This window comes from Durio zibethinus, chromosome 3 (genome assembly GCF_047325235.1).
Source record: "Durio zibethinus cultivar Kanyao isolate XHJ-2024 chromosome 3, ASM4732523v1, whole genome shotgun sequence".
NCBI lineage: Eukaryota > Viridiplantae > Streptophyta > Magnoliopsida > Malvales > Malvaceae > Durio > Durio zibethinus.
Window position 1 is genome coordinate 32,131,754 of NC_143164.1, and position 27,117 is coordinate 32,158,870.

The following is a 27,117-nucleotide window of genomic DNA, read 5'->3' on the forward strand; positions in this document are numbered from 1 at the left end:
CATTTTATTCAACTGTTTAACAACTGAGTACTCACTATGTTTTACCAGCTTTAGAAATTCACAAACCTTTCTTTCTGATACTGGCTTCGGGTAATCTTTTTCAGGTTCTATTTCAAGATTATTTCATCTTTCTCCTTCTTTAGCCTTCTTCCTTCTAACTTTTTTTAATATTTTTAGAGTGTAGCACCTTCCATTTCGGGTAATGCCTCTTACACTAGTTATATTAGAAGCGTTGACTTTGGAGACATCTTCTTCTTGCCCCTGAACTACAGTATCACAACCATATCTCCATGGTATAGATTTATCATCCTTGTACGAGAAATGAGTTGAAACTTTAAAAGTTACCAACCTGGGGATGAGTTTGTCTATGATTGACTTCGATTTGTTCCCACACTGAATTGTCACTGGTTTTGGAAATAGCTTTACAAGCCTATCAGTCATGGACACCTCAATATTTTTTAAGTCTTCTCTTCCTTCATAGACCTCCATCTGATATGAATCCAAGAGTTTTTACACCTCTTGGTGAAAGTGCTCACAAGTTTCAATGAAATGGCCTATTGCCCCATTATGATACTTACAACTAGTACCAACTATATATACTCCATGATAGCTATGTGGACTTACTAATTGTATCATGTCAGCTCTCCATAAAACATCAAATAGTTGGCTGAGAGGTGTCTTAATATCTACCACTCTTTTCTTCACATGGCGCTCTTGCTTTTCACTTATAGCATTCACATTATGATTCGACAAAGGATTGCCACTAACATTCGGTGCAGTCACCCCTCCCGTGTCAAAGTAAATCATTCCATCTTTGATCAACCATTGCACTTTATGTTTCAGGGTGGTGCAATTTTTGATGGAGTGACTGACAATCCAATAATGGTAATCACAGTGGGCTGTGGGATCATACCACTTGGGGTAAGATGGCTTGAAGGGTTCCAATTTACTTGAAGCAATCAAATGACTATTGTAAAGCTCCTTATATAATTCTATATAAGTCATTGGAATCAGGTCAAACACAAGTTTTTCACGGATAGTTTGTTGCTCCCGCGAACCATTAATGGGATTAGTTGGGTGATTTTAGGGTCTTGGGGTAGGCTAAGTGTTAGGACTGTACATGGTATTTTGAGGCCTATGATGGGTTTGATATGTTTAGGGGTATGGTGATTGTACAAATGGTTGGTATGGGTAAAGAGAAATGTTATTTACAGTAGGGTAATATGATAGATATCTTAGTGGTGAGTAGGGTTGATAGCCTTCAAATTGCTGTCTATCAAAGCTCACAGCCTGAGTTTCAATTTTTTTCTCCTTCGAGACTCTCTTGCTAGATGCTTCATTTCCTTATAGCTTGCCATTCTTAATGGCACTCTCAATAATTTTTCCCGAAATTACGATATCAACAAAGTTTTTCATTGCATTCCCTATCATCTTTTCATAATAGGGAGGTTTTAAAGTGCTAACAAACAGCACTGTAGTCTCTTTCTCAGTCAGAGGAGTTTGTACTTGAGAAGCAATATCCCTTCACCTTTGAGCATACTCTTTAAAAGACTCGTTTGCCTTTTTTTTTCAGATTCTGTAAAGACAAACAATCAGGGGCCAAATCGATAATATGTCGATATTGACTGATGAAGTCATGTGCCATATCGCTTCAAGAGCGAATGCAGGTTCTGTCCAGCTGAACATACCATCTGGCCGCAGAGCTAGTAAGGCTATCTTGAAAGACATGCATTAAGAGTTTTTCATCATGAGCATGAGCTGCCATCTTTTGACAATACATTGTGATGTGAGTTCTTGGGCACTTTGTACCATCATATTTTTTAAATTTTGGTACTTTAAACTTATGAAGAATGACCATATTAGGGATTAGGCAGAGTCCAGTAGCATCAACTGACCCATAAAAACCAAATCTTTCCACAGCCCGTAACCTTTGCTCTACCATACTAATCTTAGAGCTTTCTTGAGTTTTCACTCTTATCTTATCTTTCTCTTTCTCTTTTAAATCATCTAGATCAGGAATTGGTTCTACTGCTTTTCAGTAAAGATAAGATTTACATAGCTATTATAATGTCCTGAGTTGGAAGCTGACAGTATTCCAAGATATGTTGGATATGTAAAGTACTGCGGTGGAACCTCTTGAATAGACTGGGTTTGAGAGGGGCCAAAACCTGAAGGATACAAAGGGTCAGCCACTTCTTGCAATGAGGAAACTTGTTGGCTTGTATTTTTTTCAACTCCTTTTCCCTTATTTAGCTTATTAAGAGAATCCAAAATTTTGCTCAACTCACTTTCTATTTTTTTTCTGTGCTTTTTCTATCTTTTCAAATCTGTGAGAATTTTTTTGCTCCATTTGTTTGGCTCTAGATCTTGTGTTGTATCGATGGGCAGGGTTCTCGCTAGATGGATCTATCCTTAAACCTTGAGTAACATATCTTAGAATTAGTAAATTTGTATGACTATCATATGGTTACTTTATGAATGAGAATGCAATGAATGAAAAATACATGTATGCAAAGAACATTCACCTTAAAAACGGTATTCAACTAAAAGATTTCATTTATTCCAAAAAAAGATTTTATCTACATTGCGTTTATCATCCTAGAATTATAGACATAAAATTGTTTGATTTGTTCATACTAGGCCTTGGCTTCTTCGATGAAGTTCAACAGACGCTGTCCATGTTCTCCTACTGGGGTCACCATTTGTCTTAATGCCTCTGCCTCTTCCACCATCTCTCTTGCCTTGCATATCCCTTTATAGATTTAGGTCATTAGGTGTTCAATGTATTTCTGTCTTCCTAAGTTCTCTCTTTTACCACACCAGATTTGGTATGATAATTTTCTATGCTCCCTAACCAATTCAGCAATGTGGTCTCCTTGTTCATTCAACTTTTACCTTAGCCTGCTCAAGTAACTGTTAAGCATGTTATTCTTTGCCTGTACTTCGATACTTTTTTCTTTTAATTCAGCATATTCTTGCTTCAATCTTGTATTTTCTTCAGTCAGCTCGATAATGGTTATCTCTTTGGCCCTTTCTCTCACACATAACCTTTTATGCTCTTGGTGTAGCTTTGCTAGATCTTCAATAGCTGTATCACGTTCTCTAGCAATTTATGAACTTTAACTTCATGACTTTCGGCTCTTTCTTTCCATTGGGCTTTTTTTTCTTGAAGCTTCTGAATTTCTTACTTTAACTTGCCATTTTCAGACTCAAATTCTTTTGTTGCAAGCTCTAGTTCTGATGGTGTCTCTTTAAGTTTTTCTTCTATTGGTGGTTGAGAGATTTCATAAGTGAATACCATTTTTTGTCTTCTTTTTGTTCTCCAAACCAAGTACCCTGGGGTGACTTTATCAGTAAACGGTCTAGGACTCACTCTTCAAAGATTTTTCCATGCTTTAATCATCTCATTCATCCTTTGAAATGCTTTAGGCTTACTGTAAGAGAAATCTAATTGATAAAGCCCATAAGTCATAGAAATGAACTGTTCCCCCCCAAATTGCCTTCTCACTAGGAGTGGTGCATAATTTATCGCTCTTCATAAACCCAGAAGTGGGACCACTGTACTATCCCCACATTGGTACAACATAGGCTCACGATTCATCCATGGGGCCAACCATCTCACCTTGGCGTTTTTCAACTTTCGTTGAAAAGTTATCCATTCTTGTTTAGACTTTCATTCGGACCACCCACTTTCATAGAATTCCTTGATCAAAACACGATTACGGATATAAAGCTTTGAAAAAGCATCATTTTCCTATTCAAAATGGCTTTTCACCCATAAGTACAATAACTGTATACAACTTATGAAGTGTCCTCCATTCTGACGACAATAACTCAAAGATCTGATAGTCTTTGCTAATATTACCGTTGAAAGATTATAGCCATTGATTACACTCTCGAAGAAGTCAATCACCGCTATCTCAATATATCCCAAAACCTTTGAAAAGATCACCAGTCCATATATGGCCAAGGAAAATATATCTAACCCCTGTTCTTCATTGGCATGTTGCATCAGAAACTCATGAAAGAACTTCCAAAGTAGGCAAACTTGTTCTTGTTTCTTCTTTGTATGAGAATCCATAATTTCTTTGTCTATCCCCATGAGTTGAGCCAGACCTTTACGAAATCCTGACTTGTGTTTTTTGACATATATCTTATTAGGAGCCTTGAGGTACAAACCCAACAAGACCGAATATTCTTCAATGGTGGGAGTCATATCAGTTTCATTAAAGATGAAACACTTGTATGCAAGATCCCAGAATTGTGCTGTAGCTCTGATTAGTTGATCATCAACAATTACTGCTAGAAAGTATGCTATATGCCCGTGTCTCTAGCAAAACTGCTTTTGTCTTGACGGACTCATCTTCTTTCAGATATCAATCAAATCTTCTAGATTGTTCTGTTTGAAGAGGTTAGATGTTTCTTGAGACATAGTAGAATCATACCCGATTGGCAAGCAATCTCTCATCTTCAGTTGAATCTTTTCTAACTGGGCCTTTACTTCATTGGGTGTCCCGTAAGGTGCTAATACGGATGAAAAACAAACTAGTCGTTCAATGGAGTCCATGAAAAAAATTGTTGAAGACCATTTTTCAAGCAAATGTTCTTTATGAAACTTTATGATATGCGTATGAACCAATGCAAAAGAATAAGAAAAAGGTTAGTATACCTAGAAAAAGAATAAATAAATAACTAAGTAAATTTAAACATCACACAGAGTAAAAGGAATGAATCCTATGCTTTTGGTCAATTCTAAAAGGGAAGAGTGATGGCTCTATCTATAGGTTAGGCACACTTAAGGTTCACTATATGTGGTTTTAAGGTCAAAGTCTAAAGGTTCCCAAACTGCTCCTTACATCCTTGTCTATCACAGACTAGTAAGGCACCCTAATCCTCACCCATTACAGGCTACAAGCGAAAAAGGTTCAATTTGAGTGAGAGTATTTCGCTAGCCACTGTGGAGCCATTAGACCTCACGAAAGCAATAAGTACTTTACTCCCTCATAGAGGGACGGAGCTCGGGTGTAGAGCTAATGTTATGCACATGCATATGAATGACATAATTAATAAGGTAAATAAACATGGATGAATAATAACACATATATACAAAAAGGTTCAATTTTATTAGGCTTTTGGATAACACAAATTATTTGCTGGCCTGACTCTCAAAGTCTCCACTGGATTCGCCAAGCTATCATAACGTCTAGATCCGGGGATCTATCGCTAGACATTGACTTTTAGGGAGTCGCCACTAATCTATTTTATCTAGGTATGATTGGCCACCTAAAGAATCTGTCCTTTCAGGGAACACCTAAGTTTAAGGGTCCCTAAAAGAATAAGTTCAGGTCTACTAATCAGAACAAGGTTCGGGAGTTCGGTTACGTGTAAGGAAGGTTATAGCATCCTCACAATGCCCATCAAAAGATGGTACCAACTTAATTTAGTGTTATCCAATAAGCCTTAAAATTTAGCAAGTAATTAACTATTAAAAATTATTCTCAATTGACTCTAATACTTTTAGCAGAAAATTAAAAAAATCCCCTCACCTCAAGAGTATGCAAGAAAACTACTGTTTCACTTGCAAAGGCTCCATCGTCGGATTATTTAACATTAAAAAAAATAAAAAGAAAAAAATGATTGTTTTTGTCCAGGAAAAATTGATACTTTCAACTTTTCCCCCAAAAATATTTTTTTGTGGAAAGCTTATTTTCAAGGAAAATTGATACTTTCAACTTTTCCTCAAAAATCCGTTTGAAAATTTATCTTTAAGAAAAATTGATACTTTCAACTTTTCCCCAAAATATTTTTTGAAAACTTTAATTTCGAAGAAAATTGATACTTTCAACTTTTCCTCAAAATCTTTTTTTTGAAAATTTATTTTTAAGGAAAATTGATACTTTCAACTTTTTCCCAAAAATATTTTTTGAAAAACTTTAATTTCGAGAAAAATTTATACTTTCAACTTTTCCTCAAAAAACTTTTTTTGAAAATTTATTTTTAAGAAAAATTGATACTTTTAACTTTTCCCCAAAAACCTTTTTTTTTTAGATTTTATTTAAAGAAAATAAAATAACAAAATAAAATAAAAAGTGAAAATAAAAAAAATAAAAAAAATAAAGAAAAGTAAAACAAAAATAAAAATAAAATAAAGATAAAGGAATATTAAATAAACCTAATCTAATAATAAATAAATAAATAAACCTATAGTGGCTTGGCTAACGGCTCGACTTAGCTTAAGAAAGAAAAATGGCTTGAAGAACGCAACTCGAAATGTCAGTTCGGCTCGGCTAATGGCTCAGGGGGCAGATCACATGCAGTCGAAAAACGGGTCGACGCTCGGGTCTGGTCAGATCTTGGTAAAACGTGTGGATCTTCTGGGTTATTTAACGTAAAAACAGTGTCGTTTTGAGAGGGTATATAAGGCTGAATCCTTCATTTTTTCAGCAGACCAAATCTCTTCTCTCTCTCTTCCTTCTTTTTCTCTTCCTTTTCTCTAGAACACCCGAAGAACTCCGGTTGAATATTCATCGAATTCTAGAAATTTCCACCGAAATTTGGGTTTTTCGTCAGAAGTTCATCGAAAAACTAATCGATTTCTGGAAATCTTACCAGAGACAGAGAAGTTGGCTGAAAACTTCAAACTTGGCCGAAATTTTCGTCGAAAAATTCAACATTCGTCGAAAAATTCACCGGAATCTGAAAATTTTCCAAAAATTTTCAAAAAAAATTTCGTAGAAAAATTTCCAAAAAAAAAATTTTCCCGATTCCTAAAGCTATTCTAATGCCTCTAAACCCTTTTTAGCCTTCAAATCTCTTCTGTATGCCTTTTTCTCTCAACCAGTAGCTGTTTTTCTCTCTTTTTTTTGTGTGTTCCTTCTGTTCCTGAGGATCCCTTTTATAAGGATTGATCAGAAGAGTTTCTGATCAATCTCAATTCCTCTTTGGATTGAGATTCAATCATTGGATCCAACATAAACTCTTCTGATTGAATCCCAATCCAATCTTCAGCTGGATAAATCAAAAAAATAAAAAAAATCAAATAAAAATATTAATGAAAATAAATCAGATAAATCAAAAAAATTAACAAATAAATTAAAATTAAATAACAAATAAATTATAACATATAATCTGATATACATATAAATATTAACAGAAAATAATAATAATAATAATAATAATAAGGATATATATATTAATAAATAGTAGTAATGAATAAATAAATACATAAGATAAAAATAATATATATATATATAAAAACAATAATAAAAATAAAATAAAATAAAAATATAAAATACAAAAAAAAATAAAATAGACTTACCTATTTGGACCAAGCCCAATTGATCCAGGCCTGGACCAAATTAGGTGTCTACAGGATAGATTCGATTAGATGGTAAATCACACCTAAACAAAAAATATTGGTAACGACTTCTTTAATCCATATCTAGCAGTCAATCCGCGGATCTATACGTTATGACAAAAGGCTCAACAACTTTAAAAAATTTAAAAGACTCATCTCAATAAAGGCTTAACAACTTTTGAAAAACATAAAATACTTCTCTCAACAGAGGTTTAACAACATTTAAAAAATATAAGAGGCTCTTTTAAACAAAGTCCAAACAATTTTTGAAAAATATAAAAAGCTCCTCTAAACAAAAACTTAACAAATTTTGAAAAATATAAAAGACTCATCTTAATAGAGGCTTAACAACTTTTGAAATAAATTAAAAATATTCTCACTTTTGCTTAACAAATTTAGCTCAAAAAACTTATGAATCTTGCCCAAATGACTTGGTATTATGCCCAGAAGTCTTATAAATCTCGACACGAAAATAGATTCAGCTCAAAAGACTTATGAATTTTACCTGAAAGATTTAGAAACTATACTCAGAGGTTTTACAAATCTTGAAACTTTAATGCTCCTCTAAACAGAGCCTTTACCACTTTAAAATTCTCATCTTGAAATGCTTCTTTAAACAAAGGTTCAACAATTTTAAAAATTTAAACATTCTACCCAAAGGACTTAACGACTATGCTCAGAGGTCTTACAAATGTCAACATGAAAATGCTCCTCTAAATAAAGGCTCCACAACTTTGAAAATGTAAAAGAAATTCTTATTTGAAGAAGATTAAGGGATAATTCAAATATTCAAATTAAAGATTTGAGATTCTCACTGAAAGGTCTCAAGATTTGCATAAATCTTTGAGATTTACATCAAGGATTCAAAGGTTTATATTTAAAAATCTTAAAAATTCACATTTAAGATTTAAAGATTCTCATTTGAAAAGTTTAAATCTAAAATTCAATGTCTTAAGGATTTGCATTAAAGATTTTCATCTTGTTACAAAAAAAACTCATTTAAACAGAGGCTCTAAAACTTTAAAATTGAAAGAACTTCTTAACTAAGATTTGCTAACTCTTCTTGAAATCATTTTTCATCCAAAGGTTTCAAACTTTATCTTCGTAAAGTTTTCCTTATATGAGAATCAAAATCTCATTAAAAGGTCTTATTTTTAAAAATTTTAATTTTTTTGAGATTGTACTAAAAGGTTTTACAGGTTATGCATGGAGGTCTTACAAATCATGCTCAAAAGTCTTACAAATCATGCTCGAAAGTCTTGAAAATTATACCCAGAGGTCCTATAAATCATGTCTAGTGGTCTTGAAAATTATGTCTAGAGGTCTTACAAATTATGCATGGAGGTTTTGAGAATTATGCCCAAAGATCTTGAAGGTTATTCTTGAAGTCTTGAAAATTATGCTTGGAGGTTTTGAAGATTATGCCTGTAGGTCTTAGAAATCATGTCTAAAGGTCATAAGGATCATACCCAAAGGTCTTAAAAATTATGCCTAGAGGTCTTACAAATCATTTCTTAGTTTTAAAAAAACTTCTTCTTAATATAGGCTTTGAAACTTTAAAAATAATTTCTTTTAAAATAAAAACATCTTATCTTGAAAAATGTTTCACCCTCTAATCAAGGCTAAATACTTTTACAAATCTCATTTTGAAAATTTTCTTAACCCAAAACTTATCACTTTTGTCATAAGAATCTTTTCTCAATCAAAAATTGAAATTTCATACTTGAAAAATTCTCCTCAATCAAGGGTCAAAATCTCATATTTCCAAATTCTCAATCTTTCAAAATCAAAAGCCAAAGTCAACTAAATATGTAATGAATGAGATAAATGTCATGCATGTGATGCAAAAATCAATGTCATGAATATTTATTTATGGTAAATAGGCCTTCAAACCTTTTTTCATTTTTTGTCATAGAGCTTTAGAACTAGATAACAAGCTAGTTTTCAACAATAATCCTCTATCCCCTTCTTTTGACTTAAAGCATTTCACGTTTCAAATCCATTCTTCTTATACATGGATCTTTTTCAAACCTTTTTACCTTAACCATTTTCTTTATTTCAAAAAGTCACTATTATCATAATGATCTAAAAATCACCTATCTTTTATCCACACCAATTCATATCAGTTCAAAAATAAATGTTTTCATAACAAATGCCCTAATATGTTCATGACAACCAAAGAAATTGCCTCATATAACTATTCTATAATATAAAAACAAGCATATTCCTTTGAAAATGTGTGATTAACTTTCTTAAAAATTGGTGATTACTGCATAAAAAGATGAAAGTGAATTACAACTTGGTTTATTCAAGGGAATGAATAGTTTGACACACCCAGGTTTTAAAGGAGATGTTGCCACTGGACCAAAAAAGGCAAATTAATATTTCTTCATTTAGGCTCACCAATGAAAAATCATCTTTTAAAGCACAATCCATTTTTACACTCTCTTAATTTCTTGATATTTGATATTTTAACAAATATCAAGACTAGCTATAATAAGCTTAAAATTTTTTAGAAAAGAAAGAAAGGTTCAAATTTCAAAACAAATCTTTAGACTGGAATTCATCTTTCTGGATTTCTCAAAGGTTTTCATTATTCATTGATTCCTTTAAAATCATTTCTTCTAATTGATTGAGTTGTTTTCAATTTTGCTTTAGACTGCCCTTTCAGGTTTTCACCATAGAGCTTTATTTAATTTTTTTTATTTTTTTTACTATTCTATCATGCATTTGAAAACTCAAAATTCATCCAAAATAAAAAAGTGATGGTGATTTCCCAAAGAAAAGCTCTTAAATTTACATATCCACACTTGATTAAAATAGACTTTTTAAAGGATGTAACGTAGGCTGAGGTCAGTTTTCTAAAAGAAATGATAAATAGGCCTAAAAATATGTTTAAAGGTAATCAAACTAAGGATCATTCCTTTTCTCAATGACATTTTCCTTTCCACATTTTCCATTTTTCTTTTTTTTTCTTTCATTTTTTTCTTTTTTTTTTTTTCGTGTTTCCATATCTTGAAAAATTGCCCAAAATTTTGGAACTTGCTTTTTGACTATAAGCATTCTTTCCTTGTCTTTAACTTTGGATCTAAAGATTTCTCAAATAAATTTCCTTTTATACTTACCTTCCAATGTAGAAGGTGATCCTTAGTTAAGTGTCTTAAAAAAAAGTTCAATAGGTTAAAAGGGGTAGCAAATGGAATTTTTTTTTATGAAAGGAATATTAAGGATGGCCATTTATCATATCCAATGTGATACCTCTATTAAAAAGCAATTCTCAAGAGAAGATTTTCCTTTGATTTTGAAATCATTTGAATATCTCATATGCATGACGTTACAATCAATTCACTTTTCATTTGTCTTTATTTTTTTATTTTTTTTACTCTTTTTTTTTTTTTGCAACTTAAGCTCAAAGTGTATCACAGTACTATATCAAATGAAGTCCTAATGTAATAGTTTTTATTTTCACAACTCACACCAAGAGATAAAATCAATGACATCTAAAGGAAATAATATTAAAAAAATTAAATAATTTAACTTTTTGGTAAACTTGCCCTATAATGTGGACACAAAAAAATTTTAGGACTATGAAAGAAAGAAAATGAATGTTATATAAATCATAATGTGGAAAAAGGATACTGAGGGGATATAGCCTTTTCAATGATTATATTTCAAGGAAAAAATTGGAGAGGTTAGGCTTTGTTTGAGCTAGCCCTGATACTTATCAAATTACCAAAATCAAAATATTTAAAAGAGTATCTCATGTGTTAACTTACAAAGATTTTACAAATTTCATTGTTGATAGCCTTCATGAAGATTATTACATTGAAATCCTTCTTGTTCAAGTGAAAATCAAGTTTGTGAGACTTAGCAAGTCAAGCTTTAAAATGGTGTAATTCTCAACTTAATTGGAGTATAAACTGGTTATAACTGAGTATGTTCATTCTTGACAATAATTACCAATTCTTTTAAGATTATTTTCACATGTAATGCAAGCATGTGTAGACAAAATTGAAAACAAAACTTAGGAAAAAAACTCATGCATATGTCAAAGCAAACTTAGATAACAAACTCAAAATTCTAAAATATTCCCATATATTGTTTGATACATCATATCCAAAAGAAAATTTATTGTAAAGTAGATTTCTATTGCTCCATAAGCTTCATAATCAAAGTGCTATTACTGATGAGTTCTTCAATCTTTTCTTTCAATTGTCTGCATCTTGCAGTTGGATTTTCAATTACCTCCATATGATAATCACATCTACCATTTGGATCATAGCTTTTTGTTGATGAATTTGGAGTTATTTTCAAAGGCATAAGGGTAAAGAACTTGTGTTATTGTAATTGGAATTCTCTTTTGATTATTCCTTGATTTTTCACTTGCTCATTGATTAAGTGCAAATTGAGTAACAAAGGCACATGTAGTTATTTAGGGATGAAAGCCTAACCGTTGCATAGCTTAACAAGGATAAAGATTTTGGGAGACGTTGTTTTTAGAAGGGTAATAAAGTGGTTACATTGGATAAGGATGACATAGGGCTTATTGTCCCTCATAAATCATAACTTGCATATCTCCTACCTTTTTTTTTGGCATATCATTTTTCTTTATATCATTTGTACTACTTCCTTTAAGTTTGTCCTTCTTGAATTCATTTTCTATTATCTCTCTAGAAATCACCATATAAGTAAAATTTTTAGTGGCATTTCCAATCATCCTTTCATAATATGAAGTTTTGAGAATATTAACAAATAGAAACATGGTCTCCTTGTCAATGAACGGTGGTTGAACTTAGGGAGCAGCATCTCTCCACCTTTGGACATATTTCTTAAAGCTTTTAATGTTTTTTTTCCATGCTTTGTAAGGATAAATGATTTAAAGCAAAATTTATGATGTGCTTATATTGTGTGATGAATGCTCTAGCTAGTTCCTTCCAACCACAGATGTGAGACCTATCCAATTGGACATACTACTTTGAAACAGATCCAATGTGGCTATCTTAAAAAACATAAATAAGTAACTTTTCATCACATGTATGTATAGCCATCTTGCGATAATGCATAGTGACATGCATTATAGGGATTTAGTTTCATCATATTTTTTGAATTTAGGTACCTTAAACTTGGTGGAATGACCACATCAGGAATCAAGTACAATTCAGCGGCATCTATTGAACCATAAAAATCCATCCTCTCAATAACTCAAAACCTTTCATCAATAAAATCCATTTTCTGTTAAGATCTAAAGCCTTATTTAGTTTTTATTGTGTTTGTCTTCAACTTCTCTTATTCCTTTAGATCATCCAGATTAGAAACTTAAGTTGGATCAAGAATAGGAGCCATGTGAGTAGGAACAGTAATTGAAGGCATGTTAGCATGCATATAGGTGTAGCTTGTAGTAAATGGCATTTGATGTTAGGCCTCTTGAGATATTTGTTTGGAATATGTGCCAAAACTATGTGGGTATATTGGATCATCGATCTTTTCAACCACTACTTTCTCTTTATTCAGATTCTTCAACAATTCAGCCATATTTTCTAATTGCCATTTCATCTCTTCTTGTGCCTTTTCCATTTTTTAAAAGTGAAGAATTTGTTCTTCTACCATAATTCTAGCTTGATACAAAAATTGAGCTATCCTTGAACCTTTTAACTACAATTAGGATGATGTGCTACTAGATGCCAAGAATCTTCCTAACTTGTTAGAAATATTCTTATAAATGCGTGAATGTGATAAATGAATACACGTATTGAATTAATACACAACAATTCAATGATGCATGGACGGATAAATAAATGCATACACATAACAATTTAATGATACATGGATTAATTAATGACTGCATGAATGGATGCATGAGTTAATGTTTGCTCCATAATGATGCATGAATGAACAAATGACTACCTAGGTTAACATGACTATTTTATAATGCATGAATGGTTTAATGCATGCATTAGATGTTAGATACATAAAAATTCAATGATGCATGGATGAATAAATGTATGAATATGTTAATAACAATGCATGATATATTAAATGAACCTAAAGTCTTTCAACTTCATCTCAAAATTTATATAAACAGAATCACATAAGTTTTTTCATGTGTCTTAATCTAGGGTTATATTCTAACAATGGGTGGACATGGCTTTATCCTATGAAAGGATTCTTAGGTTATTCTATATGTAAGGTTAGGATATTTTGATAATCTAAAGGTTTCCAAAATGTTCCCTGCATCATTATCCGTTACAGACTAGTAAGTTACCCTAATTCTCACCCATGATAGGCTTCAAATGAAAAGGGTTTAATTTGAGTAGTAGTTTTTGCTAGCTCGTAGGGAGATTATCATCTCATCAGAATGTAGGTACTTACTCCTTTCTAAAAGAGGACAAAGCTCAGGCAGAGAGCTTAATGCATGAAATGCACGTGTAGTGTGCGTTAAGGAACATAAAAATAATTAAACAAACTTTTTTATTCAAATAAATATATGAAAAAAAACAAATTAATAAACATGAAAAATGGTAACCAAACTAAGTACATTACTACCATCCAAATAAGGCTTAAAATAATCTAAGACTAAGAACTGACTTGACTTTCTAATTCTCCAGTGGAGCCGTCAAATTATCATAACGTATAAATCCTAGAACTAACCCATTAAACATAAAACATATAGTCGCCACCAATCTTTTTTATCTAGGTATGATTGGCCACCTAAGTGAATCCATCCCTTTTAAGGTTATCCTAGCTTAACTAAGAGTCCTTAAAAAAAATAGGTTCTAATATTCTAAATAGAATTAGATTCAAAAGTTCAATTACATGTAGGGAAAGTTAAAGCACCTTTACAATGCGCATAAATGGGGACCAATTAATCAAAAATTATCTTTAGACTTAATGCAATGGTCCTAACTTATTCGTGTTATTTATTAATTTATTTGATAATTTTAATATTTAAGTATTGGACTTATTTCTAGGTTGGCTCCAACATTTTGATCGACCGCCTAAAAATATGTTTCACTTCAAGAGTATTCATGTAACACACTTTTTTGCTTAAAAAGGCTCTGTTATTAGATTTATTAAATATTTTATGAAAAAGAGATACATATAAATACATAGTAAAATACACAATCCAATAAAATATTCAATTCAAATACAAAATTTAATAAAATACAATAATCAAATAATCACAGTTTAATCAATTACAAAATCATCACAATTTGTTTCCAATTTTAAAATTTTAAAATTAGAAATAAATAATTTTTTTTATAGTGAGATCAATTTCTAAATTCTCCAACACTTTGATCGAATTTAGAAAAAAACTCTTTCACCTAAAAATTCATAAAAAAATTACATGCTCGTAACTTCCTTAGAATTTCATCATTGGACAAAATTCTCTTAATCCCTAATTATAAATTATGAAATACTTTTATAATTTTTCCTACCAAGTTAAACTTCCTTTATCTTCTTTCAATAATTAAAAACATAAACTAAAATAAATATACATAAAAAAAAAAAAGAATCAAATCAGTTAAATAACAAAAAAAAAAAAAAAACTGAACCAAAAGAAGCCAAATCAATTGCTTGGTTGTTTGTCATGTAGGCTCAATCTTTTCCTTATCTTTGTGTCTTTCAACAGAGCAAAACTTTCTTACTTTGTATTTGTCACATAGGTCCTTGTAATAGTGCTTTGGAACAAGCTCCCCTGGCCTTCAATCTTGTTTCTCAATTGGATATCTTTATTTTGTGCTCTCATTCTTCAAGTCTGTTGCTGGTATATTTTCTCCTTTGTGGCTTCAAAACACTAGGCATCCTTGCCTTGTGCTTTTTCAATGCTGGAAATAGTTTTCAAATCCCTTCTTCTTTCTTCTTTAGCAGTCAGCCTCCAAAGAAGCACACGACTAAATGAAGAAATCAAACCTACACTGCCTTAATTTTTTTTGTTGCCAATTTGACTCACGAATTTCTTGCTTTCTTTCAGACTCTTTTTTGAATTTTTTTTATTGATTCTTGATTTTTTCTAATTAATTCTAATAGGATCTTTTTATAGGCCTCTAATCTAAATTACAATAAAAAAAGGTTTTCTTTGTTTGAGTCTTTTAATTAAATTCAACTTTAGATTTTTAATCTAAATCCACTTCTCAAATCAATATATTCCATTTTTCAATTAAAATACTAAACTTCAAATCGAATCAAACTCTTCCTTTTTTCTTCTTTTAAAAAAAATCATAAATTAATTAATTAACAAAATAAATTATCCTAAACTAACAAAAATATTAAAATCCTAAAATTAAATTTAAAAAATACCCGGAACTAAATAGAGTATCTACACTTACTCGTGTAGAATTATTTTATTTTCTTTAACTTTAGGGTAGATGCTATGCATGTGGTAACTTTTTTTTTTGGCCGTTAGAATGTGGTAACTTGCTTAGGAGAGGCTTTGAGGGGGAATCAAAGTGTTTGGCATCTTTCATGGCTCTACTGGATGCTTTGTACACAACGTACCTTCAATAGCTAGACAGCCCAATTTATTCGAAATTAAGAAAGAGTTTTCCTCTCACATTGCTCACGCAATCATGTTATTATTGAATTAGATAGTGGCAGGAATTTTCAAAATTTCTTCAATTGAGGTTTTTGGAATCCTTTTGGGCTATTTTAGTCTTGATTTTGTGGTTGAAAAAAAGTACATTTAAAAAGTTTAGTAAAAAAATATGGTAAAATTTTTTTTTTTATTACTGTGAAAAAGTATTGTGAAAAATTGAAATTTCTACAAAATGTATAAAAAATAAAATATTAAAAAATATAAAGATAATATAGTAATTTTATATTCCAAATGTCTTTTTTTACTACAAAAGCACTTACTTTTTTGTTTAAATTTGGAAATCAAAATTTTAATCTGAAAAATCATTTTATTTTTATTATTTAGCATTGGGATCGAGAAAAAGAGCAACTTTTGAAAGCAAAAACTGCTTTCAATAGCAATTCTAAACAAGGCCTTAGATACAACGCTAAACTAGACCTTTATACAACAAACCCTCATGGTTTTTTTTTTTTTTTTTTTTCATTTCAATATAGCGTTATAGTATTGATTTTTTAATGTCCAATAATGATTAAGTCGAGGGTCAAGCATTCCCATCCCAAATCTGTCTCATTAATTTGAAGGATTAATAGAAAGAACAAATGCATATGAAAGCTTAAGTTAAAAAAATTGGGCATATTTCTTGGTTCTATGCTGGTATTTCCTTTCATTTGCTTACTTCAAAGGATAGGAACATATTGAAACTATCTTTCTTTGAAGTGAATGCATTTACCTTTGTAATTTGATGATAACTTCTTGGAACAATTTTTTTAATTAAATTGAGAGGGAAAATTTTTAATTAGTAATAGATTTTGTTGGTAATCCGTCATTAAAAGTCAAAATTATCAATGGAATCTATCGGTAATCCGTCTCTAAAAGTTAAAAAATTTTGAATTATCAATAGAAAATCCATTGGTAATCCATCATTAAACGTCAAATAAATATAAAAATCCCCTTCCCCCTTTCCTTTCTTCCCTGATTGAAATCTCTAATTCAATTTCTCTCTCCTCCCTTCTCCTCTATTTACTTGGCCTCCCTCTCCTCGTCACCTTCCCGTGAATAGCCCTTAAAGCTTGTAAATCCCGATCATGACCCTTTGCACAAGAAAAGCCCTTAGCTTTTGGCAAATTGGTAATGAAATTTTGAGAGACTTGTGTTTGTTATCAATATTTCTTTTCAAATTTCAATTTCTTTGCATTGTGCTTGGTCTAGCTTTCTTGTAGTCACTTATGATACTACTTGCCCATAGATTTAATATTTGCAAGAATGAGTTATAAATATTCTTTAAATTCAAATGAAAATTCAACCTAACTCCCAAAAAGTTTTAGAAATTTTACTTTACAAAAACACATTAAAATGATAAAAAAAAATAGTTGAAAGATTGATCTTGACTTGTACTTTGTAGCCCTTAAAAGATTAGATAAATTAATTCCTTTTAATTAATTTCAATAATTAATATTCAAATTAAATCTGTGTATTTAGACTAAATTTATGTTGAAATATTGGTGTTTGGTTAGAAATGTGTATTTTAATTTTTTTGTTTAATTAAACTAGAAATAGGCATTTATGTGATTGCATTGAACTAGTAATAAAATTTTCTGTATTTGTGTTGTAAAATAAAACTATATATTAAACTATACTTGTGTTGAAAATTTTGTGTATTTTTCTATTGTTGGACTGGTCATGTGTTGAAATTTCATAATACATGTTGAAATGAGTTTTATTTATTTATTTATTTGAAGTAAAAATAAGCATTTCCATGCTTATGTTAGAGAATTTATGTACTTGTGTTGAAAAGTAAAATCTCAATTTCTAACTATCAATAATTTGTTCTTGTTGCATATAAAAAAACTATCAATTCAAACTATATGACTTTTGAGCCTTTGTTCATGTACACCCCTCCAAAACATATATGTATGTGTGCATGTGTTAAAAAACAATAATTGATTTTTAAGACTTTAATTGCTTATTTTTCATTTTAATATACTAAGAATAATATTTTTTGAACCTTTATGATATGCAATTAACGTTGAAAAAATGGACAAAGATCGCTCTTAGATGTTTCTTTTTGTTCTTTTTAAATGCTTATGAAATGTTTATGTTCTATATGACAGATATAATGGGACATCCTATAAAGAGCTTTGTTTACTGAGATGGTTCTACATCAAGATTGATGCAAGATGATCACGTATCAAGTCATCAGCAACATTGATACAACATGATCCCTAATATCAGTTTTCTTCAACATTGATATAGCATAATCCATGATAAAGATCATTTTCACTACTGATACAGCATGATCTACCATACGGATCATCTTTCACATTGATGATAGATGATCTATCAACGGAGCATGACTTAAATCCATTATTCACTGATGAACCATAACTTAGAGAAAAAAAAAAGGTATGACAACAAGATAAAAGACTAGGAGAGTAAACAAAAGGTTACCGACTTTGTTAGATCCAAATAAGCACTTGTGAATTACTTTGCTAGGGAAAGGTATGTCATACATTTTACAATTAATTTTTTCTTATTGTTATTTTTTTTTAAAAGAATTTGTGTAGTTTAACAAATCTTACTAACAAGTGGATATTGGTAGTTGTTTTGAGCAATTGATGGTTAGTTCAACAATTTTATGAATAATTCAAGCCAATTTTATTGGTCCTTGGTCAAAATAGGGTAAAGTTCCTACACAAGTAAAGTTTATGATGTTTGATAAATTTAAGGTAGTAATTGGATATTTAATTTTTTATATATATATATTTATTTGATTTAAATGAAAAGTTCAAATTCTTGTCAACCACTTATTATATTTCACTGTTACTTATGTTAGAAAAAATATTAGTTGGCCGAGTCAGATGATGCTTTTGTTCAATAGTTGTGGAACAACATTTTCAAGAATCGATTGAAAGACTTATTGTCTGACAAAAAGAAATTGGCAATGAAAGAGCGTGAAGTTGATAACATCATATACTGTAGAGGGATAGAGCAGAGGTGGATTACAATTCCAATTTGAGATGTTCTTATTTTGAATGTATGGAGCACTCCAAAATGCCAAAACATCTTTGCTAAAGCCAAACAAAATTGTCGAACACAAAGAAAGAAGTACTAAAAATCACACCGGTGGCTTGGTTGCCTTTTTTGTTCATAAAAAGATAATGGTATGATGTTTTTTCATTAGTTATTTTTTTCATCAAATGTTAATTTTATATAAATTGCATTGTTACATATTTCATTGAATGTATCTAAACGAATGTAGTAACTTTAGTTGCAATAAGAAGCAACATTTACAGAAGTCTTCAATTACACTCATAGACGTTCAAGAAGACGTGGTGATTCCATTTACAACAAATCCAAAGTTATCAGTGTATGTGACTTTCCAATGACTTTGTGAATATTTTCAAATTATTGTATTGCTTTATTGAAATAGATAATATGTTATATGTTTTGAGATGCAAAAACTTTGTGAAAAGTAAAATTTGTTGTGTAAGTTGCTTTGTGATTTTGATTGTGTATTGTAATTATTGATGAATTATATTTATAGTATATTACGACGAGATCACATTTGTGAAAGGTAAAAACTCTTGCTTATTTTGTAATGTGATTCTGGTTGGGTATTATGATTGTTGATAAAGTTGATTGTGTAGTAATTGAAAGCCTAGTCATTGTAGAAAATTCAGTATTGAACTAAATAATATTTTGTACGTATTGAGATGAGATCAATATTGTGAAAAGTAAAAATTATTGTGTATTTTATTTTATGATTTTGGTGGTATATTGTGATTGTTGATGAAATAGATAGTGTAGTAATTAAAAGACTAAACATTATAAGAAATTCAATATTAATCTATGTAGTATATTGTGTTTATTGAGATGCAATAACTTTGTGAAAAGTGAAAACTATGGCATAATTTATTTTATGATTCTAGTTGTGTATTGTGATTGTTGCTGAAGTAAGTAGTATAGTAATTGAAAGTCTAAACATTGTAAGATGAATGGCATTGAACTATATAGTGTATTATGCTTATTGAGATACAATGAATTTATGAAGGTGAAAACTATTATGTATTTTGCTTTGTAATTCTGGTTGTGTATTACGATTGTTGATGAATTAGATAGTGTAGTAATTGAAAGCCTAAACATTGTAGGATGAATGGTATTGAACTGTGTTGGAATGATAATGTACTTGTATTGAAATGATCATTATTTTAAATTTTTTGTAAGAAAATGATGTTCTGTATTATCTCAGAAATATGATGAAGACTCTTCCAATCACCCAAATCTTGATTCACAATCATGAATTGAAGCTATTAGATGGGTTGAAGCTACGTGCACTCATGTATATGGCTTTGGATATGCGGATAGATATAAGGACCTATTTTACTCAAGTTAATCCACTACTGTAGCAACAACATCTCACTCTGTTTATGGTATGTCATCAATGCATCTTCAACCTCATATACAAAAATAGATTGATGAGTTGAGAATAAGTTAAGGATTTAGCTTAGGTCTTTCATAGATCAACTGATGCAGTTAATGGGGTTTAAACAATTTTCGTCAATGTAATTTTTTAGACCTAACAACGGTCACACCGATTCTGGATCAAGAGATATAGTAGCATAATGAACTTTTATTGAGGACTTTTGTAGATGTTATGGATATTTTTATAGAAGTTATGAATATTTTTTAATATTATATTTTGTGCATGTTAGAGATGTTAAGAATGTTAACTTTATAAGTTGGATTTATTTAATGATTATTATGTGGATTTTTTATTTTTATTAATAATAATAGAAATAATAAGCTTTTTAAATAATTACATATATTTTTATTTTAATTTACAAGTTTCTTAAATAATTATAAATGAAATTAATCAAATTATGGATGAAATTATAATTTTACTAATGGATTTTATCAACAAAAATTTGTCATTACCATAGAATTTCAATATTACCAATGGATTACCGACAAAATACTGACGGATTTACCAACGAATTTACCAACAAAAATCATCATTTAGTGATCGATTTTCAGTCAATTACCAATGGATTTTTTACTTTTTATTGACAATATTTAGTAATTGATTATCAATAAAATTTACTGATGAAATTTTTATCGACAAAAAAATTCTATCGATAATTACCGACGAAAATTCAATTTTATCGACAGAAAGACAATATCAACTTGCTTACTAGTGATGAAATTTTTTCGTCAATAATTCTATTAGTAAAAGTATTACTGACAGAAAATTAACTTTTATCAATAAAAATTCTATCGATAAAAATGATTTTTCTAGTAGTGTTATAAGATATATGAACGAAATAGTAAGTTAACAAAGTTGATAATGATGTACGTATTCATTTAATCTCTTACATGTAAAAATCATTGATCAATAAAATTGTCTAAAATCTCTGCAACTTGATGATTGCAAAGGCTAGAAGATGACACACTTTGTTTCTCTATGCCTTTTAGAGGCCAAAACATTGAAGTGGAGAAAGGAGAAATAAAATTGCTCTGGTCGATCTTTTCTTTACCTTTGTGTTAATGATAAACAAAGATGTTTTGTGTTTTCTTGGTTTTGCCCTTTTTTTTATTATTATTCTTTTAAATTCCAGTTGTAGCATATCTGGAATTCTTGTCTCTTTCTGCTATTGTAATGAGTTCTGATTGGAGTGATATCCTTGGTATTAACAAAAAAAAGGTCAACCAATTGAGTCTTTTCTTTTTGGGGTGTCGACCTTGGAAGAATTTCTGCTTTCTCTTTTCATACTTCTGTTTGATAGAGACTTCTCGAAGGGATTCAAATAGCGGCAGCGTAGTAGCATCGCGTTTGCTATTTTGCAGTTTCGATCCCCTCCGCCTCTGCTACATGCTCGAAATTGGGGTGAGAATGGGATTCACGCTCGTAAAGACATCTCTCGGCCACAAAATATCGGTGTAGCAGATAATAACGGCTATAGCGGGACATTACAGCCGCATCTACCGTTTTCCAGTTCAAAGTGTAAATAAAAAATCCATTATTTCACATGCAAAAAAATCCAAAAGAACTCCTCAATGAAAAATCAACAAATATAAACCTTAATCAATATAAAAAAAACATGTTGAAGTTAAGTAATAATAGAAAAAAAATTACCTCTTTTTTTTTTTAAATTGCTACAAATTTAACGACTTGAAAGTTGCAAATTTATGCATATTAGCTTTTGGGTTCATTCATGGCCACTCTACTTAAGATCTTAAGAGTTTAGAGAAAGCAAAACACGCTCGTAACTGTCAAAATGGGAGGATGAGGAGCTTGGGTTCAGTAATGGTATGGGTAGTCGCTTGGGTTGAATAATAAGGCAAAGATAGTGTGAGTAGAACTTAGAAGAGATAAAAAGACGTAGGAGGTATGGGTGGTGAGTGAGAGAGGTCTGGCCATTGATGGATTTTTAGAGAAAGAGACAAAGTCAGTTAGAGTGAAAGAAAAAAAGTCTGAATTTTGGGAAGAAAATGGGAGAGCTTTGGTAGGTTTTGGTTAGACTTAGTAATTCATGTCACTATATCATGTAAAATATTATATTTATATCGTATTTTATATGAAAATTTCGTATCCAATTCGTATTGATACGAAATATAAAATATAATTTTTTATTTTATTAAATTTATTTATTATTTTTTAAAAATTTTAAGCAATATTATTTTTGTATCTTTTATGTGTATTATTTTCTTATCATGTCATCTGACATATTTTAAATTGTCAAATTTAATTTTGGTTCAGCCGAACCAATAATAGAATTTTTATTTTTATTTTTTTTATTTTAAAATTTAGGTGAAAATTTTGAAGAATTTGGTTGCTATTAACGTGTGGCATTAAAACTTAAAATTATATTTTGCTTTTTTTTTTTTTTATTTAGGTGAAAATTTAATAGGGAAAGGCAAATCATAAATGAAAATTTGAATATTTTAAAATATTTTGATAATTTAGTTGAAAATTTAATAGGGAACGTAAGTTGTTAATTAGTGAATTTATTTTTTTTTTTGTGTTTTTATGTATGTGACCATGTATAATCATTTAAAAGTAATTAGTAATTTTTTATATAATTTAGATAATAGTAATGTTATTATTAATTTTATTTTTTATGAGTTGATAAACATTAAGTTGTTAATTATTATAATATTTTGGTTTAATTAGTTACTTTAATTATTTCACTTGAATATTCGATAAAATGGTAAAGTATATTTATAGTGTTTATGTCAATGAATTTCATGGATATATTAATTAAAAGCATTTTAATATTCATTTTAATTCTGAATTATAACTATAAAATGTGAATAAAGTATTTAGACTTATAATAAAAAAAATTAAAATATTATAAATTATTTTAAAAATCATAAAATAAGAATTTTTATAATTATAACTATAAATATTATATTTGATAATAAATTATGCAAAAAAATTTTAAAAAAATTACAACCAACCTCAAATAATTGCAATGACCACAATCCACAATTGCAAAAAACATGACATCGTTGAAAACACGTCCGCAATTTCAATTTAAATCCCTTACTCCCAACATTGCATGTCACAGAGCTGCTCTCCTTTAAGAAGGCGGATTACCTGTTGATTGCAGTTAAATAAAGCAAGTGATCACTGATAGGCTATAGCTCTAAATCAAGGAAGGATTCTGCTGTGACAGCGAGGCGGGCAGCATAAATACCTGAGCCATATGGGGTCGAGAAATTGGCTCAGTCCTCGTACATGCAGTTGCAGCAGCCATCACTCTGTAAATCCCATGCATGTCCGAGAAGTCTGAGTCTTCCTCCAATAGCTCATGGAATTTTCTTTTCACCATCAATGGCCGGGCCTGCCAAACTCCCATATGTTATGGCCTGGATAAGGCTGAAAGGGAACAACAAATAAAGAATATCTAAGAAGAAGTTGATGATAATAGACCATACTAACCCACTCAATTATACTTTTGTCATCCTCAGGGGCTGATGTTCGGCAAAACAGTCTCAAGAGCAGAACTCCAAATGATAGGACATCGCTTTTCACCATTGCCATAGATTCATGGCCTAAAGGATCCATGAGAAAGTACCTTTATCAACAGAAGTTGCTTTTAATTAATTGCCAAGAAAAGAAACAATGAAAGTTGCCCTTAATGGTTGAGGGTATGGTACACATATAGGACTACAGTCAATATAAACTGAATGTGAAGTGAATCTCTTGAAATTTTAGGCCAATCTGACTTCCTTTGTTGAAAGTAGATGCATACATATTCTTGGAGTTTGATGATACTTGTTCATAATGAAGCCATCTAGCCTTTCCAAAGCCAGAAATCTAACGGAGTTAAGAAAAAAAAAAAAAAAAAGAACAGCATGATTATAATAGGAAGATGATATACCCTCATAAGATATTTGATTTTAAGATATTTTACCATGGGCTGCAAATCAGGCCGTAGAAAAATGTTGCGGGGCTGCAATTCACCATGGACAACGGGCCCTTGTCGACATTCTTCATGCATGTATCGAACACCTTGTGCTATACCTATGGCAATCTTCAGTCTAGCTTGAAATTTTAATTCCCTTCTTTCCGGGCCTGCAAAAAAAAAAAAAATGAAGCCTTCTGAAAATTGTTCATAATGAATATTTCAATGGAAGGATATCATAGAACTCACGCCAAATATATCTGTCTAATGTCACTCCTTGTAGAAGAGGAAAGATTAAAATTGTTCTGTTTTCACTTTGATGGTAACCTGTAAGAACCATTATGTTCTTATGGTACATAGACAAGGCCGCTCTCATTTCTGCTTCCAGAATGCCTCTAGAATATGCCGCCAACTCCTTAACAAATACAGGCTGATGGTCAAAATATCCAATATAGGTGCTATAGTTCTTGTCCTGGTCATTCCAAGCCCTTTTTGAAAATCGTTTTGTTATTTGCTCCACCACTTCCCAGCTTAGCTGCTTTGGCCTTTCTACCATAAAATCAACCTCAGAAACTCTTGCGCTAAAGTAACTGTATGGAACATCACTTGTTCCAGTGGGCTCAACGAGTCCTGGAGTTTTGTTTTCAATGAGTGGCTCACATATTGTTTCCTGTTCAATTTCTCCACTTGTGCTTGGCCAGTGACAAATGGACTGTTCCTCTTTTGATATTGATCCCTTCATCAGCTTTGGAGACTTGCGATTATGGGTTACTTCCATAAGCATAGAGCTCTCTATCTCATCCTTTGCTAGCAAGTGATCGTGAACCAAGGCCTCTTCCTCATCACTCACCAATGATACATTACATTCAATGCCATTCAGCCAGAAAGTCAAGTGTCTTGCAATGGAACTGTAAGAACAAAAAATAAATAACATCTAGTGTGGATTAACAATTGGGAACAAGTTAAATATGGATAAAGAAACATTGTGAAACTTCATTGTATAATCTCCAAGTTAGACAATATCTGTAGACCATGCCACATGATTCAATTTGTAGTACCAGACAGACAGTACAAGATAAAAGGCCAAGAATAAAGGAATGAGGCAATAACCTATCTATGATAATCCAAGTAGCTCCAACATTGTTTGCCTCTTCGCTTATGATATCCTTTGGTTGGAAGCCTACTGCAATCTTTACCAGAAACTTAACCTGCAATAGAGAAAATGACAAGAAGTTAATTATACTTGATGCCTCAATGGTTTTCTTTGAAGGTATGAACTATGAAGCACTGACGATAACTCTGTTCCAAATCAAGTTTCTCTTCATGTTAATTCTGTGAGAAAAAATGAAAATGTCAAAGAATACAATATTAACTGCTTTTTAACCATCATTTTTTCAACAACTTAGCCAAAGCCAAGTGAAAATCAGTCACCAGTGCTTGCAGTCATAGGAACAGTTACAAGACTTACTCCATTGCTTTTGCATCTTTCATAAAAAGGCCTGAAAATTCGCCTGTAATCCTCCTTCCTTTGGCTGATCTCTTGGCGAAGGAACCTGATATACGGATCTTCTTCACTTGCATAATTACACCGGTGTTCTCCGTGAAAGCCTTTACTAGAAGACGGTCCGGATCCATCCCAGGAGAGGAGGGTGAGAACTAAAATTTCATCCTCCGTATTAGTCACATATTTTGACGCCCTCCACAGCGGCGCGATGCCTGTATTCTCGGTGGCGACTTTTTCACCTTGTAGAACAACAATCACTCTCTGTATACTCTCCCTTCTTTTTCTAGTTGTCATTGTTATCCGGCCTTGTGAACCACTATAATTGGAAAATACTATTGGCTAGCTGTCCAGAGAGTATAATTTTACCCAAATATAGTTATATACTACCCAGTTGCATTTATTTTGAAGTCTAATGGCCGCTTTCTGCCGTATATCTACAAGGTTATTCTTGTTCCTCATATCATTGAGATTATCAGATTAACTTCATGTTCACTTTGAAAATATAGGAAAACCTTGTTTCTTTTTTCCTTTGTCTATACCATTCGCCTCATACAATCTGTCCAGTCTCTAGCTGAAAAGCGATACTTGAACAAATATGGCTTTTGAAATTTGTCTTTTCCGAAGACGTTAATGATCTCAGATTTCTATGCGTACATCCGATATCAGTACTTCACTTACCTACAAATGACCAAGCATGGATTTTGCAGTGTGGACAGCTCGAGGGTGAAGTTGAAACATCGAAAATGGGAATGAGGATGAAACTAAGCTTACCTTAGATGACCCAGAAATTCTACTATCCCTCGGCCATCGGGCGAGAAGGATGTATGAAGCCAAAAAATCGACCGAGAGATAATTGTCATTGCCTTGTTGGGGTGTGAGATGCCATTAAGCTTTGTTTAGTGCAAAGGGATTAATGTTAAGGCAACTAACTGTATGGAATATTGGGCGCGGGTCTCAATTTGTTTTTGTTGTATTTCTATGTGCTCGTCCCTTCTCGAAGGAATTTTCCTAATTGAATTTCGTTAATAAAATCTCTTCCAATTTTTATAAAAAAAATGTATTATATTTAATACATTATTGGTGTATAAATTCTATATACTATCAGTTAATCGAATGATATCACTTTATTGATAAGTCATAATGAGTAAGTTTTTAAAAATTATTAATTTTTTGTATATCTATTTTAAGAATTAATGTGATGATATTATTTAATTCGTAAATATATAAAATATATATACTAATAAAAGAATAATGCATCAAATATAAATTTATGTGC

General features: G+C 31.0%; 2 protein-coding genes across 2 annotated transcripts; both read right to left on the minus strand.

Moving 5' to 3' along the window:
- Window positions 1-23,472: 23,472 nt before the first annotated feature.
- LOC149519755 (putative serine/threonine-protein kinase PBL1) lies at window positions 23,473-23,997 on the minus strand. The gene is made up of 3 exons (XM_089757834.1): window positions 23,872-23,997; window positions 23,627-23,773; window positions 23,473-23,526 (listed from the first exon to the last, which is right to left on the minus strand). The coding sequence occupies exons 1-3, from the start codon at window positions 23,995-23,997 to the stop codon at window positions 23,473-23,475; spliced, it is 327 nt and encodes a 108-aa protein (XP_089613960.1).
- A 108-nt stretch (window positions 23,998-24,105) lies between these two features.
- LOC111283527 (uncharacterized) lies at window positions 24,106-26,135 on the minus strand. The gene is made up of 5 exons (XM_089757835.1): window positions 25,806-26,135; window positions 25,448-25,545; window positions 24,665-25,245; window positions 24,347-24,507; window positions 24,106-24,249 (listed from the first exon to the last, which is right to left on the minus strand). Exons 1-5 carry the CDS (start codon window positions 26,133-26,135, stop codon window positions 24,106-24,108), a joined length of 1,314 nt encoding a protein of 437 aa, XP_089613961.1.
- Window positions 26,136-27,117: the final 982 nt, after the last annotated feature.

Coding starts and splice junctions, on each gene's coding strand:
- LOC149519755 (XM_089757834.1), bottom strand. CDS start 23,997: ATGGATCCTTTAGGCCATGAATCTATGGCAATGGTGAAAAGCGATGTC. Junction 23,774..23,871: donor ACAAAAGTATAATTGAGTGG/GTTAGTATGGTC, acceptor GGAGTTTGGCAG/GCCCGGCCATTGATGGTGAA. Junction 23,527..23,626: donor CTCGACCCCATATGGCTCAG/GTATTTATGCTG, acceptor TGCAATCAACAG/GTAATCCGCCTTCTTAAAGG.
- LOC111283527 (XM_089757835.1), bottom strand. CDS start 26,135: ATGACAACTAGAAAAAGAAGGGAGAGTATACAGAGAGTGATTGTTGTT. Junction 25,546..25,805: donor AAAGATGCAAAAGCAATGGA/GTAAGTCTTGTA, acceptor TCTCTATTGCAG/GTTAAGTTTCTGGTAAAGAT. Junction 25,246..25,447: donor ACTTGGATTATCATAGATAG/GTTATTGCCTCA, acceptor TTGTTCTTACAG/TTCCATTGCAAGACACTTGA.